This window comes from Oncorhynchus kisutch, linkage group LG13 (assembly GCF_002021735.2).
Source record: "Oncorhynchus kisutch isolate 150728-3 linkage group LG13, Okis_V2, whole genome shotgun sequence".
NCBI lineage: Eukaryota > Metazoa > Chordata > Actinopteri > Salmoniformes > Salmonidae > Oncorhynchus > Oncorhynchus kisutch.
Window position 1 is genome coordinate 41,241,421 of NC_034186.2, and position 18,024 is coordinate 41,259,444.

At 42.1% G+C, this 18,024-nt stretch overlaps 1 protein-coding gene across 1 annotated transcript; it reads left to right on the forward strand.

Moving 5' to 3' along the window:
* The first annotated feature begins 6,719 nt into the window (after window positions 1–6,719).
* Window positions 6,720–10,974, forward strand: LOC109902369 (arrestin domain-containing protein 2). Its single transcript, XM_020498662.2, has 7 exons — window positions 6,720–7,289; window positions 7,937–8,006; window positions 8,174–8,424; window positions 8,532–8,788; window positions 8,965–9,127; window positions 9,255–9,409; window positions 9,516–10,974. Exons 1-7 carry the CDS (start codon window positions 7,016–7,018, stop codon window positions 9,567–9,569), a joined length of 1,224 nt encoding a protein of 407 aa, XP_020354251.1. The 5' UTR covers window positions 6,720–7,015; the 3' UTR covers window positions 9,570–10,974.
* The last annotated feature ends 7,050 nt before the right edge of the window (window positions 10,975–18,024 follow it).

The window sequence follows — 18,024 nt, forward strand, 5'->3', positions numbered from 1 at the left end:
CCAACCCAGGATGCAGGAATAGTGTTTGGCTCCGGGGTGCCCTGCACCCTGGGTCTACCCCCACACTCCTCCCCCTCACCAGTGCTGCAGCTGGTTTGGAAAAAAAAAATTGGGGAGGCTGAGTCCCCAAACAAAAAACTCCCCACCTCCTCCTGTACCCAGTCCTGAGTCTTGTTAGGTGTGTCCCCACCCAACAGAAGTTGAGGGCCTGGGGAAACCCGCAGCAACCCAGAGGTTTCTCCCACCCCCATCACTCTCTTGGCCATCCCCTCCCTCTCACTGTCGGCCAATCGCACCCTCCTCTTCATTCTCTTCTTTGGTGATGGCGGCAGTGGAGAGATACCACCCTCCCCCCCCGTCAGCTCCTCCACCATACCCCTCATCTCTTCCACCAGGGCACTTTCCCCCCAATCCACTTGCTCTTCCACCGTCTCCTTCTCCAACACTCCTCCCTCGCTTTCTTCTCTCTCATGCTCCACCACTCGGTTGCCTTCTTCCGCCGCTTTTCCTGGTTCTCCTACTCCCGTGCCTTCCGTTTCCTTCTCTCTTCCATCTACCGCTTCTTGCTCCTCCTCCTTCCTTGCGGCCTTCCCCTCTGGACCTGTACTCTGGTCATGAGGCGTGCTTCCTTCCCCTCCTCTTCTTCCCCCATCCCCCGCTCCTGCTCCCCCCCCAGCCGCAGACGCATATGATCTCTGACGAGCCGGGCACCCCCGCCACAGGTGTGCTGACGAGCCACACCCGTGGCACGCCTTAGGCTTGTCACAATCCCTCGCCTCTTGTTCCTCAGATCCACAAAATCTGCATTTTCTTGTGCTGCACGAGGCGAATACGTAGGCCATACAGCGCCTGCAAAATGGGGGCTGACGTGCATAAAACAACGTCCCCCTGTCAGCCCCTAGGGAGAACATAGCAGGAGGATGGAGGTAGCCACCATGTCCTTTTGGGTCCTCCCTGAGGAGGGCCTGGAAGCCTCTCCTCCTATTCCAAAACCCAAGGGAGCCTTTGAGGTGCCTTGCTGAGGAGACGTTATCCATGCATCTCCCCAGAAAGGCCCTCACCTCTTCGTCCTTAACGTATGGGTTGTAAATGTTGACAGTTACAACCCTAAAGTTGTTCTTCGCCAGGCTTGTTATTTCATAGTGGCTCATCGGCCTCTCACCTCCCACTGCTCTTGCCCTTCTCAGGATATCATCGTGTTTCTCCTCTGTATATAGTGCCACGTCGTATGCTCCCTCCAACGAGTTGCCTTGGAAACAAAACACGTCCTTCACCGTCAGCTTTAGAATCCCCATCAATATTATCCTTCCAAAAGTTTCCCGTCCTAAAGGCTCCAACTCCTTTTCCTTCCAAGCAAACCGAATCGTGTTGGCCAGCCCAATCCCAGGGACCGACCGTGTTGATGTATTTTGCACCATCTCCGCAAGGAGAATGGCGCTCGTTCTCTTCTCTTCTCTTCTCTTCTCTTCTCTTCTCTTCTCTTCTCTTCTCTTCTCTTCTCTTCTCTTCTCTTCTCTTCTCTTCTCTTCTCTTCTCTTCTCTTCTCTTCTCTTCTCTTCTCTTCTCTTCTCTTCTCTTCTCTTCTCTTCTCTTCTCTTCTCTTCCAAAACAATGAAAAAAGAAAAACCAAAGTGACTGAGCCTATCTTGTGACAACTAACACAGAGACAGGAACAATCACCCACGAAACACTCAAAGAATATGGCTGCCTAAATATGGTTCCCAATCAGAGACAACGAGAATCACCTGCCTCTGATTGAGAACTGCCTCAGGCAACCATAGACTTTGCTAGAACACCCCACTAAGCCACAATCCCAAAACCTACGAAAAACCCCAATACAAAAACACACCACAAAATAAACCCATGTCACACCCTGGCCTGGCCAAATAAAGAAAGAAAACACAAATACTAAGACCAGGGCGTGACATGACCTCTAATATTGAAATGAGGTGGTAATGTGTGTGTATAGTAAGCTTTCTGATCCTGTGTTTTGTGCATGTGAATCCGGTAGCCCTGATTTATTTAACAATTTTTGTGAATGCACAATTACTATCCGATAGAATATGGGAAATATTCTATGTTCACAACATATTTTCATAAATATATACCTGCAACTATTGAATATATTGTATATATTGTATTTGATTTATTCCATTCCATTTGATTTATTCATTTGAATGAATTTTCAGGCACTGAAAACAGTGGTCGCTTTCTGGCCACACTCGTATACACGAGTGGACGGCGTGAGTCTCATGTGCTTTTTTCTCATTTGTCTATGTTAAAGAAACCCATTCGTACTTGAGCATAGAAATTATGTGGTAGAAACATTGTAACAATATAAATATTACAGTGAAGAACTCAAATACACCATCCCATTTTTTGAAGGTAGGTTTGGTTTGTGTTCTTTGACAGAACTTTGGTCTGCAGGTGTGAAATATGTAATTCAAAAACGGTTAAATTTAGTATAGGCAGGTCCGTGTGTTTATGCATAATTCATGTTTTCTTTTCACAAACAACAAGGCGCCATCAGGTATTTGTGTCACAGGCTACATTTTCTTGTGGTATAATTCATAAATGTTCCCTCCAAAGAATGACTTTCAAGACAATTAAACGTTTTAAACTGGAGTTGGACGACTCGGACGGTGCTGTGTATGCCAGCGGCGAGATAGTGTCAGGACATGTCGTTTTAGAGCTCAACAGGGAGACGAAAGTGCACTCCATGAAGGTCATTGGAAGAGGGGTTGCCACTGCCCACTGGCTTGAGGATCACAGTGTGGGCATAAATGCAGTTTACAACGTCTACACCTCCAAAATCACTTACTTTAGGAAGAGACAACATCTCATCCGAGGTAATTCTTCTGCATTTCTGGAAAAATCACACGGGTTATTTGTCAACAGATTTTTAAAATGTAAATATGTCAACCATGTTAAAATGTTCAAAAGGATTAGTATCTATTGATTTCCTATTAATGCAATTATAAAATTCTAATTTTGAGCCCATGAATGGAACTAATTAATTGCCTGGTAAAAAGCATGCATCTCTAAAAGTAGTGCACCTTGGATTTGACCAAGCCTACTGTAGGACACAGTAAATATGGAAACACTGAAGACACAGGCCCTACTTTTAGTTATAAAACATTAAACACAAATCGATTAGAAAATGACATTCTTAGAGGCACTGTAGAATAACAAGAGACTGGAAAATAGTTGACAGCATGAACTTAATATGTACAATTCTGTTGTGTGTGAATGAAGCTCACGTGTAGCAGCAACATACTTATAGGGATTGGATCTAGGCCATCAGACTGGCAGGTAAATAAATGCAGGACTGGTGGAGTTAATGTTTCACTAGAAAGTCAGCTGTCATGCATGGCGTGCCTTGACAATCAAATCAAATTGTATTTGTCACATGCGCCAAATTCAACAGGTGTAGATCTTACAGTGAGTGAAATGCTTACGTACAAGACCTTAACCAAAAATAAGTGTTAAGTAAAAATAGATAAGTAAAAAATAAAATAACAAATAAAAATAACAAATAATTAAAGAGCAGCAGTAAAATAACAGCAGCGAGGCTATATACAGGGGGTACCGGTACAGAGTTAATGTGCGGGGTCACAGGTTAGGTAGAGTTAAAGGTAGAGTTAAAGTGACTATGCATAGATAATAAACAGAGATTTGCAGCAGCGTAAAAGAGGGGTTGGGGGGGGGGCATTGCAAATAGTCAGGGTAGCCATTTGATTAACTGTTCAGGAGTCTTATGGCTTGGGGGTAGAAGCTATTAAGAAACCTTTTGGACCTAGACCTGGCACTCCGGTACTTCTTGCCATGCAGTAGCAGAGAGAACAGTCTATGACTAGGGTGACTGGGGTCTTTGACAATTTTTAGGGCCTTCCTCTGACACCACCTGGTATAGAGGTCCTGGATAGCAGGAAGCTTGGCCCCAGTGATGTAATGGGTCGTACGCACTACCCTCTGTAGTGTCAGTTGCCATACCAGGCAGTGATGCAACCAGTGCTCTCAATGGTGCAGCTGTAGAACCTTTTGAGGATCTGAGGACCCATGCCAAATCTTTTCAGTCTCCTGGGGGGGAATAGGCATTATCGTGCCCTGTTTACGACTGTCTTGGTGTGCTTGGACCACCAGGTTGTTGGTGATGTGGACACCTTAACTTGAAGCTCTCAACCTGCTCCACTACAGCCCTGTCGAGGAGAATGGAAGTGTGCTCGGTCCTCCTTTTCCTGTAGTCCTCAATCATCTCCTTTGCCTTGATCATGTTGAGGGAGAGGTAGTTATCCTGGCACCACATGGCCAGGTCTCTGACCAGGTCTCTTAGTTTTGATGTCTTCACTATTATTCTACAATGTAGAAATTAGTACAATTAAAGAAAAACCCTGCAATGAGTAGGTGTGTCCATTCTTTTGACTGGTACTGTACATGTTGCTGACCTCTTGACAGGCCGCCTTCTCTAACCTCAAGGTAAAATTAAAGTGGATTTAGCTAATGTTATAACACATTAACTACCATGTACAGCTGAGTAATTTCATGGTTACATAAAGTTAGTATAGCAGAGGGGCAGCTTAATATAAAAGTGTTGGCCAGTTTTTATATGTGGATAGGCTAATTATGATACATTTCCCAAAGAATAACAGGAAATTATTTATTGGATGGTGTTCAAAACACAATTTACATGTCATACTCAGTGCTTGACTTGGACTAAAATAGGTGGCAGTACTCATTTTGTGTGCCAGTACTATTTATATTTAGGTGCAGGAACACAGTACTTTTGAGATAATATTCTATAAGAGGTGCAGGAACACAGTACTTTTGAGATAATATTCTATAAGAGGTGCAGGAACTCAAGCAGTGAAAATTTGAGGTGCCGGGTATTGGTTATTGAACTCCGATGAACTCCTGCCCAAGTCGAGTGCTGATCATACTGATCAACTTTGACGTATTTTGATTTAATCAAGTCAGGTATCTGACAGAACTTCATATTTTCCTTCACAGAGCCAAAGTAAATGTCTACATTTTGGTTTGATTGTAGATTTGTTTTGATAATTGTAGGCTTAATCAGAAAAGGAGCATGGCCATTTTCTTTCTGAGTCTCGCTCTTGGGGTTTTTGACACTTTCTCTTTCATTATGACTGTTAGACTGTAAATAGTGGTTTTGGAATGTATAAACTAAAGTGAAAGAAAGAGTGAGTGCAGAAGCCCAGGAAGAGGCAGAGGCCGAAGATGGCTGCTGGCCTGAAAAGGTGTGGGGGTTTTAAAAAATGCTGCATCTTGTCTCTCAGGTAACAAGGGAAAAACATGTGGAGGCAGCTAGATTAACATCCTCTACAGGAAGTTGTTGAAATTACACCCCAACAGTCCTTTGTTATTTGCCTCGAGTCTGACTAATAATTGCTAAATGGCTGGGACTTCAGGGTGCAGACATTTGTCAAATGAATCTTTAATCGCGGTAAGTCAGTTGGGAAATAGTTTATGAAGTGCAGTCCTATTTCATTATAAAAGCAATGTGAGCAAACATATTCTGTGGACCTCTTATCTCATTTCATATGTCATATGAACATAGCCTTCTTCACATGGTCAGATAGAATTACAGAATAGTTTTACTCCCCTTCATGACATTAGTTTGGTTGATTTGGTTTTGAGACATGTCATGTTGATACTGATACTGCAGCTGTCTTTGGTCGTCTGATAAATGTGTAATGATGCCGTCCATGTCCATTGCAATAAACTAGACTGTGTTTTTCATGTATTCTTTGTGTGAATACACTCTGGCTAAAGTCCTGCTGTTTGTGTGCCTTAAGCCAGACCCCCGGAAAACATAGCTATAGCCTTCTGTACATAATTTGGCACTCTACCAAGATAGGTCTTTGTTTTGAATAACATCTGTTCTGAACACATATGTACATGGTATTAACTTTGTTAGTGTGATGAGTCTGCATACCATTAATTATTTGATTCAACGTGGGTGTATAAGTCCAAAATCATACTTCATGCAGGCATGCAAGCATACATGGCTTTTATCTCATCGGCCCAGCAATTACAGGAAGTCTCAGGTCAGAGCTCACTGAAGTTGATTACACAATTTTTAAAGTTGTCATATAGCCACCAGGAGGCGGTTGATATCATAAAGTTGCACAGTACTGGTACTCGTCTGTATTCCATGACAAAGCCCAGCTGTTGCATGTGTCGTTCACACCACAGGAGGCAGTATATAACCCTCACATACTTTCAGGAAACAAATAAGTAAACAACTTAGTTTTTTTTGGGACAACTTTTCACCCCTGATTTTGCAATCTAGAGGGCCTGGAACGAAATGTTCTGTAAGATATAATAGATGTATTTGTATTGCAAGCAGATGCACTTTCATGTTTATGCGCATTCCCTTTATCATTATTGCTTTTTCTTGAAGTGGTAGCCTAATAGTAAAAAAAAAAACTGTTTCATGATCGTTCATACAGGGCTTTAGAGACGTTTCAAATCATCATCATGTTTGCTCTCTAAGAAAATACATTTTGCAAACTGCATGTTCGGTTTCTTGGAACTAATGCATAGACCGCATGTACAGGATGTTAAAAATGGACCCGAGCTTAAGCGAATATAAATACCTTTGCACAATAGTACAATGTGACAATGTACAATGTGAAACTAAATGGGAGGATCTTTGCTGTCTCCAGGCATGCTCAGTTAAGTCTGTTTTTGTCTAAGAACCTGTAACCATCAATCACCAGGCACTGTTTTCTCTGTTCGCTCTGAGAACTCCACGCCCAGGGAAGATGTTTATTAGCCTGCTACAGTCTATGCATGGCACCTTATGTAATATATTCGGAGATCCCGCCCCCTTTCACATCGTGCAAAAAGGAGCTGTGGCGGTCTCTGCTGCATCAGTTTTGTGTAGCGACAAGCCAGAGAGACAACTGAAACGCTCTACGCTTTTTGACAACTTGAACAAGAGCGCAAGAACATTTTAGCAAAAGTAATCCCTTTGGAATTAACACGCCTCAAGATGATTTTCGGCAAATTGAAAAAGTTTGACATCGTCTTTGACTCTCCAGAAATCGACTCTCCTCCAGTTTTCAGCAGTGGGGACGTGGTGTCTGGAAAAGTTGTTTTGGACCTTGCAGGGGAATGTAAAGTGGAGTCGTTGAAGTTGCACGCCGAAGGTTTTGCTAAAGTGTATTGGACCGAGTCTCGTTCGGCTGGGTCTAGTACTGCTTATACTCAAAACTACAGCGACGAAGTGGAATATCTCAACCGAAGAGAAGTGCTTTTACAAGCAGGTTAGTCATTCACTCTTTCTCGGTGAATGTAAGCAATCGTGCTCCATGTTATGCTACTCTCCGGACAAACCATCTCGAGCAAATTTCAATCAAGATAAAAGTATGTTATTGTACACAACTGCGTTTTGTGGGGGGTTTCTCTCATGATGTTGTATTTTGTTATTTATTAACTTTGAATTATTCTGTCATTTAAAAAATAAATAAGTCCAAGTGTTGTCAATGCAAGTTAGATTCACTCTAAAAGTAATAACTCTAAAAGGGGACTCAGTGCTTCCATAAATAATATAAACTTCAACAAAATAACCCACAAATCAAGGGCCTGCAAATACCCGTTCAAAAGCACCAGGTTTGACAAATATCTGTTCTCGTGACAGTGAGAAGGAACCACCCTTTGCAAGTAGTATAGAGAAAGACGTGATATGTACCACCTAACGTTTTTAATATCGGATAAATATGGTGCTCTTGTTTGATGAGAAAAGAGTAACTTCAGTTGCAGTTCATTGTAATGAGAAATTGAACTGTGACTTATCCAATATTTATTTTAGGTAGTACATAGCATTGGAAAGCAGAAGGCCCTCTTTCAGTAATCAATGAATGTATCAGAAGTTGTCACCATTAATGCTTGTTTTTATTTAATTTATTTTCAGATAATGCCGAGCTCATCCTCCTCCCTGCTGGAAGACATGAATTTCCATTTAGTTTCCAGTTGCCTGACGAGTAAGTATCCCTTTCTGGAATGAATGGTTTCGGTTCAGTATTAGCATACAGTAATGCACTGTGTTGATTGCAAATGTTGATTGCATTTGATTTGGGCCTATGATAAACATCACATCTTATTAAAGAACAACGAAGGTCTAATCAATTGATGTGTTTTACTCCAACAGGACACTGGTAACATCTTTCGAAGGCAAGCATGGCAGCGTCCGCTACTGGGTGAAGGTGAAGCTGCATAGGCCCTGGGCTACAGTGAGGAAGATCAAGAAGGAGTTCACAGTCATTGAGCCCATTGACATCAACACACCGGCCTTATTGGCCCCCCAAGCTGGCAGCAAAGACAAGATGGCACGGGTTTGGTACCACAACTTTGGACAGGTGTCGATAACTGCCAAGATTGACCGTAAAGGTTACACACCAGGTAAGAACCATATCCTTTAACCCTAGTGGCCTGAACTTAACAAATAGTTATAACTGTTTTTAACTGAACCAAATATAATGTCACAGCATCTATTCTCCAACTTCCAGGTGAGGTGATTCCGGTCTTTGCTGAGTTTGACAATGCCACCTCACGCTCTGTGGTGCCCAAGGCCTACATCACACAGACGCAGACGTTCCTCGCCCGGGGCACCATGAAGCAGAAGCAGGCTGTGGTGGCCACGCTTAGTGGCGACGTGGTGGGGGCCCAGCGCAGGGAGACCTGGCATGGCCGCGCCATCAAGATCCCACCAGTCGGGCCCTCCATCCTGCAGTGCCGCATCATCAAAGTGGAATACATGCTCAGGGTGAGTTCACTCCCTAGGCAGAATGGAAAGCACTTCATTCACGTTTATTAGGTGTTCCTTGTTGAGTGTATGTCTTATTGATAATGAAAAGCTAATTAGAGGTTAGTGGTTTTACCCCTACTGAAGAGTCCATGTTACTGTAGTTCTAAAAGCTTTCTCCCCGCTCCACCACTTAGGTATGTGTGGATGTTCCTGGGACCTCTAAGTTGTGCCTAGAGCTGCCGCTGGTGATGGGCACCATCCCCCTGCATCCCTTCGGCAGCCGCACCTCTAGCGTCAGCAGCCAGTACAGTGTCAACCTGGAATGGCTCCGCATGGCCATCCCTGAGCAGCCTGAGCGTAAGTGTGTCTCATTGTAAACAAGACATAACATGTTCCCCAAAGCTAAATGCCAAACCCCCTGAAAATCTCCAACCTTAGGAAAAATGGTTTACTCATCTGTCCCCTCTTTCTCTCCCCCATACAGCTCCTCCTGACTACAGCTCTGTGGTGACTGATGAGGAGGCTGAGCAGAACACTATGGCCCACCGTCCTGAGGAGGACCTCAGTGGGATCATGGAGCACCCACTTAGGGCCTTTGTCCAGGAGTTCCGCTTCCGACCCCCTCCGGTGTACTGCGAGGTGAGCTAGCACCACTTAGAATACTCTGTGATTTAACTGAACTCTCTACACTTCATGACCCAATGTGCCTTATTGAAACGTATACCTTTGTGTTTTGCGCCTGCAGGTCGACCCAAACCCTCAGCCCCTCAACATGAGACGTCGCTGCATGACGTGTTGAACCAACCACTTGAGCGTCACGCGATGACCCGACTTAATTACGCAAAGTGATTTGTCTTCTCCTGGATTACTATCCGAAACTGGCTACCCAGTCCCAAGATGTGGCTTCTGTTGTTGGTAGGGACTAAGAGTACCGCTGAGAAGGTGGAAGAGGAGATGGAGACGACAGGACCTGGTTGTGGAGGAAGCCCTTTAAAAAAAAGAAAGATGGACATGTTATGTTGAGCAAGGAAAGGAAATAACTTGTCCCATGGTTCCTGTCCTCCAAAGTGATTTTGGCTCTGGATGAGGAAACAGAGCCCCTCCTGCCAATCAATGATTCCCACACAATAAATGTTTTGTGTTTTTTACTGAATTTGGGGAAATATTGGGGGAGAATCACTTGATTTTTGTTAGGGGGAGAGTTGGAGTTGCAGATGATACCTAAGCCTTAGAATGCTATGTGATATGAAGAAGTAATCAGCTGGTTTAATGTTGAGGCATCTGTAATACCCAACTCCCCTTTGCCTTGTAACATATAGACTAGATGTCGACCTGCGTTATGTATTATGACTCAATCATGATGTTCCCATGAATATTTCTACTGATAGTCAAGTAAATGAGATTCAAGTGAGCACTTTTCTGAGAAGTCATGGTTTGGTGAAGAGGAGTTGAGTCAGCAGGTTTAGATATTAAGCCGATGTACACAGGTAATGCTATGCAAAAGGGAAAGCCTGCAGTATCTGCAAATGAACTGAAATGATTGCATGAGCGATTCTGATGCAGCAGCTATCCTCTATATGGCACTGTTCAACATATTCTGAATGTTAATATAACAGTACTGGATAAAGAAACTAAGTGAATTTCTTTGTATGTGGATGAATTCAAGAGGAATTGAGGTTGCGTACAAGCTAGTTCTTTCGCACAAACCTATGCATAGTGTCTTCTCAAATAGAGACTAGTACTGATTTATTATGACCGTTCACAACAATGATAAGAGGAAGAAACGTGTGAGTCTGTTGCGAAGCTGCTTCAGGCTCAAATGATTCGTTTTAGAAGCAGCTAAAGAGGAAATGTCTGAGCCGTGTGGTTTGTGCATTTGTCTCAACCCAGATGCCTGTGCCTTGATGTTTCTGAACAGTTTATACATGTCTGCAGAACATTTGTTCAGTGTTACATTAAGCCTTACGTTGAGGATGTCACTTTGAAGTGTACTAAAGAACATTCCAAGAAATTACTGAGGACTTTTACCTCATTTCCAAATATTGGAGAGAATGGTGGCTTCAGGTCAGCAATGCAGCTTTGGTGTCATGCTCAGTGCAGCACACACCTTAAACGGAATGTATTTTATACAAATGCCATTGTTGATTCACAGAACTTGCCAAAGTTTTTGTAATTCTTGTTTCTAATAAAAACACTGACAGATGTTTGTGTTTTCTGGCAATTAATTCATTTCTTAATTTACCTCATTCTATTTCCCAGAAAGTTTCATTGGTTAGATTTGACTAGAGGTTCAATACAACTTGTTCTCCTCGAATAGATGATTGAGTGCCATCTCAAAGAAGAGAATATTAAAGCTTCCTTTTCAACAGCTACTCGTTGACATGCTAAGAAACATGACTGGGCAGGGGAATTCTGGTGAAAAGTAATTCAGTCACGTTTAACTTTTTTTTTTAACATCCACACATTTGAACCATAATGGGAATTGAATTTCTTTGGCCAAACTTAGGTTCATGTAACCTGAAACCTCATTATTATTTTTATTTTTTTTCCTGCTACATTCTGTCTTTTTTTGGAACATCATGTACAGCAGTTTTAATGTGAGCTGAGGCAACACTGCGGTCATGGTTCATCTGAAGAACACTTCTCTTACTCAGAAGCAGCAGGCCATGAAAACAATAATTGTGAAGTGGTAGTGGGTGTATATTTTTACATTGTACAGTTACATAATTTTGCTATTCCGGCTATTCCTGCAGCGTTTGGCAGATGTTGGGGTCTTACAATTGTTTAATACATACAAGAACAGGATGAAAGGATAGCAGTGGCCTGCTACAGAGTTTCTGACTTGATTTCTTGTCATTTTTTGTCTTATCAAAACTCCATCTGTGACTGGTTTATGTAACCAAACCCAAATATGTGACCTAGTAGGCCTGCAATCTGCAGTGAAAGAGGAAGCAGAATACTAAGATGGTGTTATTAATTACACAGGCCATCAAGGATAACAAATTCATAAAAAAACAGTTTCAAAACCTGACCAAAATAGATGTTTCCATCTCTCACCAAGCCTATTGGGACAGGCCTTGGCTGGTGCTGGTGGTGAGTTGGTGGCTTGGCACGCAAGGCAAAACATTTGATATATGTTGTCTTGACAAATTGCAATAGGCGGTTATGGCACAAACAGTTGAAGTCGGAAGTTTACATACACTTAGTTTGGAGTCATTAAAACTCGTTTCCAACCACCACAAATTTCTTATTAACAAACTATAGTTGTGGCAAGTTGATTAGGACATCTACTTTGTGCATGAGACAAGTAATTCTTTCCAACAATTGTTTACAGACAGATTCTTTCACTTATAATTCACTGTATCACAATTACAGTGGGTCAGAAGTTTACATACACTAAGTTGACTGTGCCTTTAAACAGCTTGGAAAATTCCAGAAAATGATGTCATGGCTTTAGATGCTTCTGATAGGCTAATTGACATCATTTGAGTCAATTGGAGGTGTATATGTGGATGTATTTCAAGGACTACCTTCAAACTCAGTGCCTCTTTGCTTGACATCATGGGAAAATCTAAAGAAATCAGCCAAGACCTCAGAAAAAAAAATTGTAGACCTCCAGTCTGGTTCATCCTTGGGAGCAATTTCCAAACGCCAGAAGGTACCATGTTCACCTGTACAAACAACAGTACGCAAGTATAAACACCATTGGACCACGCAGCCATCATACCGCTCAGGAAGGAGACGCGTTCTGTCTCCTAGAGGTGAACGTACTTTGGTGTGAAAAGTTAAAATCAATCCCAGAATAACAGCAAAGGACCTTGTGAAGATGCTGGAGGAAAAAGGTACAAAAGTATCTATATCCACAGTAAAACAAGTCCTATATCGACATAACCTGAAAGGCCGCTCAGCATGGAAGAAGCCACTGCTTCAAAACCGCCATAAACAGCCAGACTATGGTTTGCAACTGCACATGGGGACAAAGATTGTACTTTTTGGAGAAATGTCCTCTGGTCTGATGAAACAAAATATAAATGTTTGGCCATAATGACCATTGTTATGTTTGGAGGAAAAAGGGGGATGCTTGCAAGCCGAAGAACACCATCCCAACCATGAAGCATGGGGGTGGCAGCATCATGTTGTGGGGGTGCTTTGCTGCAGGAGGGACTGGTGCACTTCACAAAATAGATGGCATCATGAGGAGGACAATTATGTAGATATATTGAAGCATCTCAAGACATCAATCAGGAAGTTAAAGCTTGGTCGCAAATGGGTCTTCCAAATGGGCAGTGACCCCAAGCATACTTCCAAAGTTGTGGCAAAATGGCTTAAGGACAACAAAGTCATCACAAAGCCCTGACCTCAATCCTATAGAACATGTGTGGGCAGAACGGAAAAAGCGTGTGTGAGCACGGAGGCCTACAAAACCTGACTCAGTTACACCAGCTCTGTCTGTAGGAATGGACCAAAATTCCCCAAACTTATTGTGGGAAGCTTGTGGAAGGCTACATGAAAGGTTTGACCCAAGTTAAACGATTTAAATCCAATGCTACCAAATACTAATTGAGTGAATGTGAACTTCTGAACCACTGGGAATGTGATGAAAGAAATAAAAGCTGAAATAAATAATTCTCTCTACTATTATTCAGACATTTCACATTCTTATACTGAAGTGGTGATCCTAACTGACCTAAGACAGGGCATTTTTACGAGGATTAAATGTCAAGAATTGTGAAAAACTGAGTTTAAATGTACATGGCTAAGGTGTATGTAAACGTCCGACTTCAACTGTATCATCAACAAACAGGGCATTGACTCCTCTTACTTGGTGTCTGTCTGCCCAGTGTGTCAAGAGAAGAGAAGGGGGATTCTTCCATTGGAATGATGCTGTGGTCTGCTGTTTGACAAATTCCTCATGGAGCAATTAGGAATAGAGCCTGGGATTCGGGAACATCGGCAGCATACTGGACTGCCTTGTGTGTCTTCATGTCAGCTCATCCTCACATAATGGGATCTGCAATGAGTGTTTAGCAGAACGAAGAGGAAGAGGGGAATGTACAGCAGGAGTCTTACTGTAAAGACAGACTTTTCTTCTTGTCACTGTCCTGGGGTTTTCTATTGTGTCTGTCCGAGTGTGTTTTCTCAACTGTTGCTAGTCATGTGTGGCGGCCTGACAGCATTCTGTGTGAGTGTGTGTGTATTGCTTTAATTATCATGTGGATTTCATGTATTAACTGCCAGAGATATTGTAAACAACCAGCCAACAAGCCCAACGTCTTGGCTGATTATGCATGGCAGACACAGACAGACAAACAAACTCAACCTTATGGTCATGGTTTTGGTCCAAATAAACACCTTTCAGGCATCCAATGTAGCATTGTGTTGGTACACTGTAGCGTCAAAATGAAGTAACAAAGTGTTATTACTTTCCCTGCCCTCTGTCTTTATCTGCTCTACACGAGAGACAGGAAGCCAACAGGGCCAATCAGGAAACGTAGCAGAGTGGCACGTACACATGAGAGGAGATGTCACCAGGCCAGGTTGTCAAGGTTGCCGGGAGGAAGTTGCTTTCCCCGCTTTGTATATTTAACCTATCATATTCCACGTTGGCTGGCATCCAGGCGATTACAACAACATCTCAGAATTGTAGACTGCCAGGTTGCAAAACATTTGTCTCTGGAAGTTCGACAGTGGCATTGGAAGACATAGCATCGCCATTGTTGTTTTCGTTGTACCTCGTTGGGAATGTCAGGCAATTTGGGTGCAGATAGAAATGTCCACGGTCGCAAAATGTTTTGTCTCGAGCAAGAGAGCTTTACATTCCTTTCCAATACGGAGTATCTGCATCTGCTTTGTGTGTCTGTGTGTTTGTGTGCATCTCAACATTTGCGTTGTATGTAAGAGAGCAATATGTAGCCTACTGAATACAAAGAAGTATGAAGGAATGACTTTCATATTTAAAGGGCACTGGGGCAGTTCAGCAGACATGCAAAGCCTGTATTTTGTAGCAAATTATGTTCTCAATTGTAAACACACACAGGATGACATACAGTGCATTTGGAAAATATTCAGACCATTTCACTTTTTCCATATTTTGTCATGTTACAGCCTTATTCTAAAATGGATAAAATATTTTATTTTAGACATTTTTGCAAATGTACAAAAAATTAAAAAGACATCTTACTTACATAAGTATTCAGACCCTTTGATATGAGACTCGAAATTGAGCTGAGGTGCATCCTTTTTTCATTGATCATCCTCAAGATTTTTCTACAACTTGATTGGAATCCACCTGTGGTAAATTCAATTGATTGGACCTGATTTGGAAAAACACACACCTGTCTATATAAGGTCTCACAGTTGACAGTGCATGTCAGAGCAAAAACCAAGCCTCAAGGTTGAAGGAATTGTACATAGAGCTCAGAGACAGAAGGGTCATACTCAAGGAGCCCCAAGGCTGGCAAATGTGCTTCAACAAAGTACTGAGTAAAGGGTCTGAGTGTAAAGGGTCTGAATGTGATATTTCGGTTTACATTTTTTAAATAAATTTGCTAAAAAACTAAAAATGTAATACATTTTAGAATAAGGCTGTAACGTAACAAAATGTTATGGGGTCTGAATACTTTCCGAATGCACCGTACATAGCAGACTAGCTGTCTTCATTAGACATAAGGCAGTAATGGAGACTTATTCAGTATTGTAACAAAGAGAAAAGACTGTTGAAGGACTTTCAATTGACAATATCAAAATATCAAGCTTTTCATTTTCGGAATGTCCTTAATATACAGTGCATTCAGAAAGTATTCAGACCCCTTGACATTTTCCACATTTTGTTATGTTGCAGCCGTATTCTAAAATGTCTGAAATATTTTTTCCCCCTTATCAATCTACACACAATACCACATAATGACAAAGTGGCAACAGGTTTTCAATTGTTTTTGTACATTTATTATTAATAAACAACTGAAATACCTTATTTACATTAGTATTCAGATCCTTTACTATGAGACACAAAATTGAGCTCAGGTGCATCCTTTTTTCATTGATCATCCTCGAGATTTTTCTACAACAAGATTTGGAAAGGCACACAAATCAAATCAATCACATTTTATTGGTCACATACACTTTTTCAGCAGATGCTATTGTGGGTGGAGCGACATGCTTGTGGTTCTAGCTCCAACAGTGCAGTAATATCTTACAATAAATATCTCACAGTTTCACAACAATACACAAAAATCTAAGTAAAGCAATGGAATTAAGAATATATAAATATTTGGACGAGCAATGTCAGAGCGGCATAGACCAAGATACAGTAGAATAGAATAGAATACAGTGTATACATATGAGATGAGGAATACAACATATTTAAATATTATTAAAGTGATTCGTTTTCCATTAATAAAGTGGGCAATGATTTCAAGTATATTGGCCAGTAGCCTCTAATGTTCTAGTGATGGCTATTTAAGTCTAATGACCTTGAGATAAAAGCTGTTTTCGGTTTCTCTGTCCCAGCTTTGATGCACCTGTACTGACCCCGCCTTCTGGATGATAGCGTGGTGAACAGGCAGTGGCTCAGGTGATTGTTGTCCTTGATGATCTTTTTGGCCTTCCTGTGATATTGGGTGCTGTAGGTGTCCTGGAGGGCAGGTAGTTTGCCCCCAGTGATGCGTTGGGCAGACCACCCTCTGGAGAGCCCTGCGGTTGCGGGGGGTGCAGTTGCAGTACCAGGTGGCGATACAGCCCTACAGGATGCTCTCAATTGTGTATCTGTAAACATTTCTGAGGGTTTTAGGTGCCAAGCCAAATTTCTTCAGTGTCCTGAGGTTGAAGAGGCGCCGTTGCGCCTTGTTTACCACACTGTTTGCGTGGCTGGACCATTTCAGTTTGTCATTGATCTGTACGCCGAGGAACTTGAAGCTTTCCATCTTCTCCACTGCGGTCCCGTCGATTTGGATAGGGGGGTGCTCCCTCTGCTGTTTCCTGAAGTCCATGATCAGCTCCTTTGTTTTGTTGACATTGAGTGAGAGGTTATTTTTCTGGCACCACACTCCCATGGCCCATATCCGCCTCCTGTGTCTGCATCTGGGTATTAGCCTGAGACGTGATACTTCCATTCTATATTAGGTGTAGTCTATACAAATATAAACATAAAACATTGAACATGTTTGTCACGTTCTGACCTTAGTTCTTTTGTTATGACTTTGTTTTAGTATGGTCAGGGCGTGAGTTGGGTGGGTTGTCTATGTTCGTTTTTCTATGTTGTGTTTTGAGTTTAGTCTGGTATGGTTCTCAATCAGAGGCAGGTGTCGTTAGTTGTCTCTGATTGAGAATCATACTTAGGTAGCCTTTTTCCACCTGTGTTTTGTGGGTGTTTATTTTCTGTTCTGTGTTTTATTTCCCCGTTCAGGACTGTTCGTTTGTCGTTTTATTGTTTTTGTTTCAGTGTTCACGATTTGTATTAAAAATCAAGATGAACACTTACCACGCTGCGCTTTGGTCATCTCCTTCATACGACGACCGTTACAATGTTGTTATAAAGATGCATATGAAATATTGTTGAAACAATTGTTTTTCAGGACAAACTCTTAAAATTGATGATCAAGGAAAACAAAACCTGTATGCGAATATTCTAAGTTATTAATCACTTAACTTTTGTTCAATATGGCGGAAATGCTACATTTCCAAGAATGCATTAGTTTAAGCCTAAAGTTGAGGCCTTCAAAAAGAAGCCAAACAAATGAAATGATTGGAGGAAATATAATTGGCTATTCTAAGCACTGAGGTTAAAAGAGTACATGAACATTGTTTCCAGAGAAAAGTGATACATTCTTTAGTATCTGGTATCAGATTCAATGAAACTCTCATTTTCTATGACTGAGTGGAATAGGAGTCAATTCCAAAATTCTGAATTGTGCCCAACCCTGCCAGAGACGTGTTTTAAGTAGCTCCCTGATAGCACACCGTATGACCCCCCGGTGCCACTCGGGTTTTGTTCAGCAAAGGCGGCGTGATGTCCACAGACGAGATGCGTGGAGTGTGTGTGTTTTGTTGACTCCCCCGGGTGCCCCCAAAGGGCTTCATGGATATCAATGTAACTTCAGAGGAGGGCGAGTCCAAAGCAGTTCATTATAGCGGCAGTGCTGTGGTGTTCTGTGCACAACTCTTTGAACTGAATATTCTCTGGGGGTACAGCAAAACAACATTCAGGACCACCTTTAGGACCCTTGTTTATGCCAATATTTGCTCTCTTCCCTTGG

What these genes read in the sequence shown, in the direction of transcription:
- LOC109902369 (XM_020498662.2), top strand. Translation starts at nt 7,016, where the DNA reads ATGATTTTCGGCAAATTGAAAAAGTTTGACATCGTCTTTGACTCTCCA. An exon ending in AGAAGTGCTTTTACAAGCAG is followed by an intron (nt 7,290 to 7,936) that starts GTTAGTCATTCA and finishes ATTTATTTTCAG; the next exon opens with ATAATGCCGAGCTCATCCTC. An exon ending in CCGTAAAGGTTACACACCAG is followed by an intron (nt 8,425 to 8,531) that starts GTAAGAACCATA and finishes TCCAACTTCCAG; the next exon opens with GTGAGGTGATTCCGGTCTTT.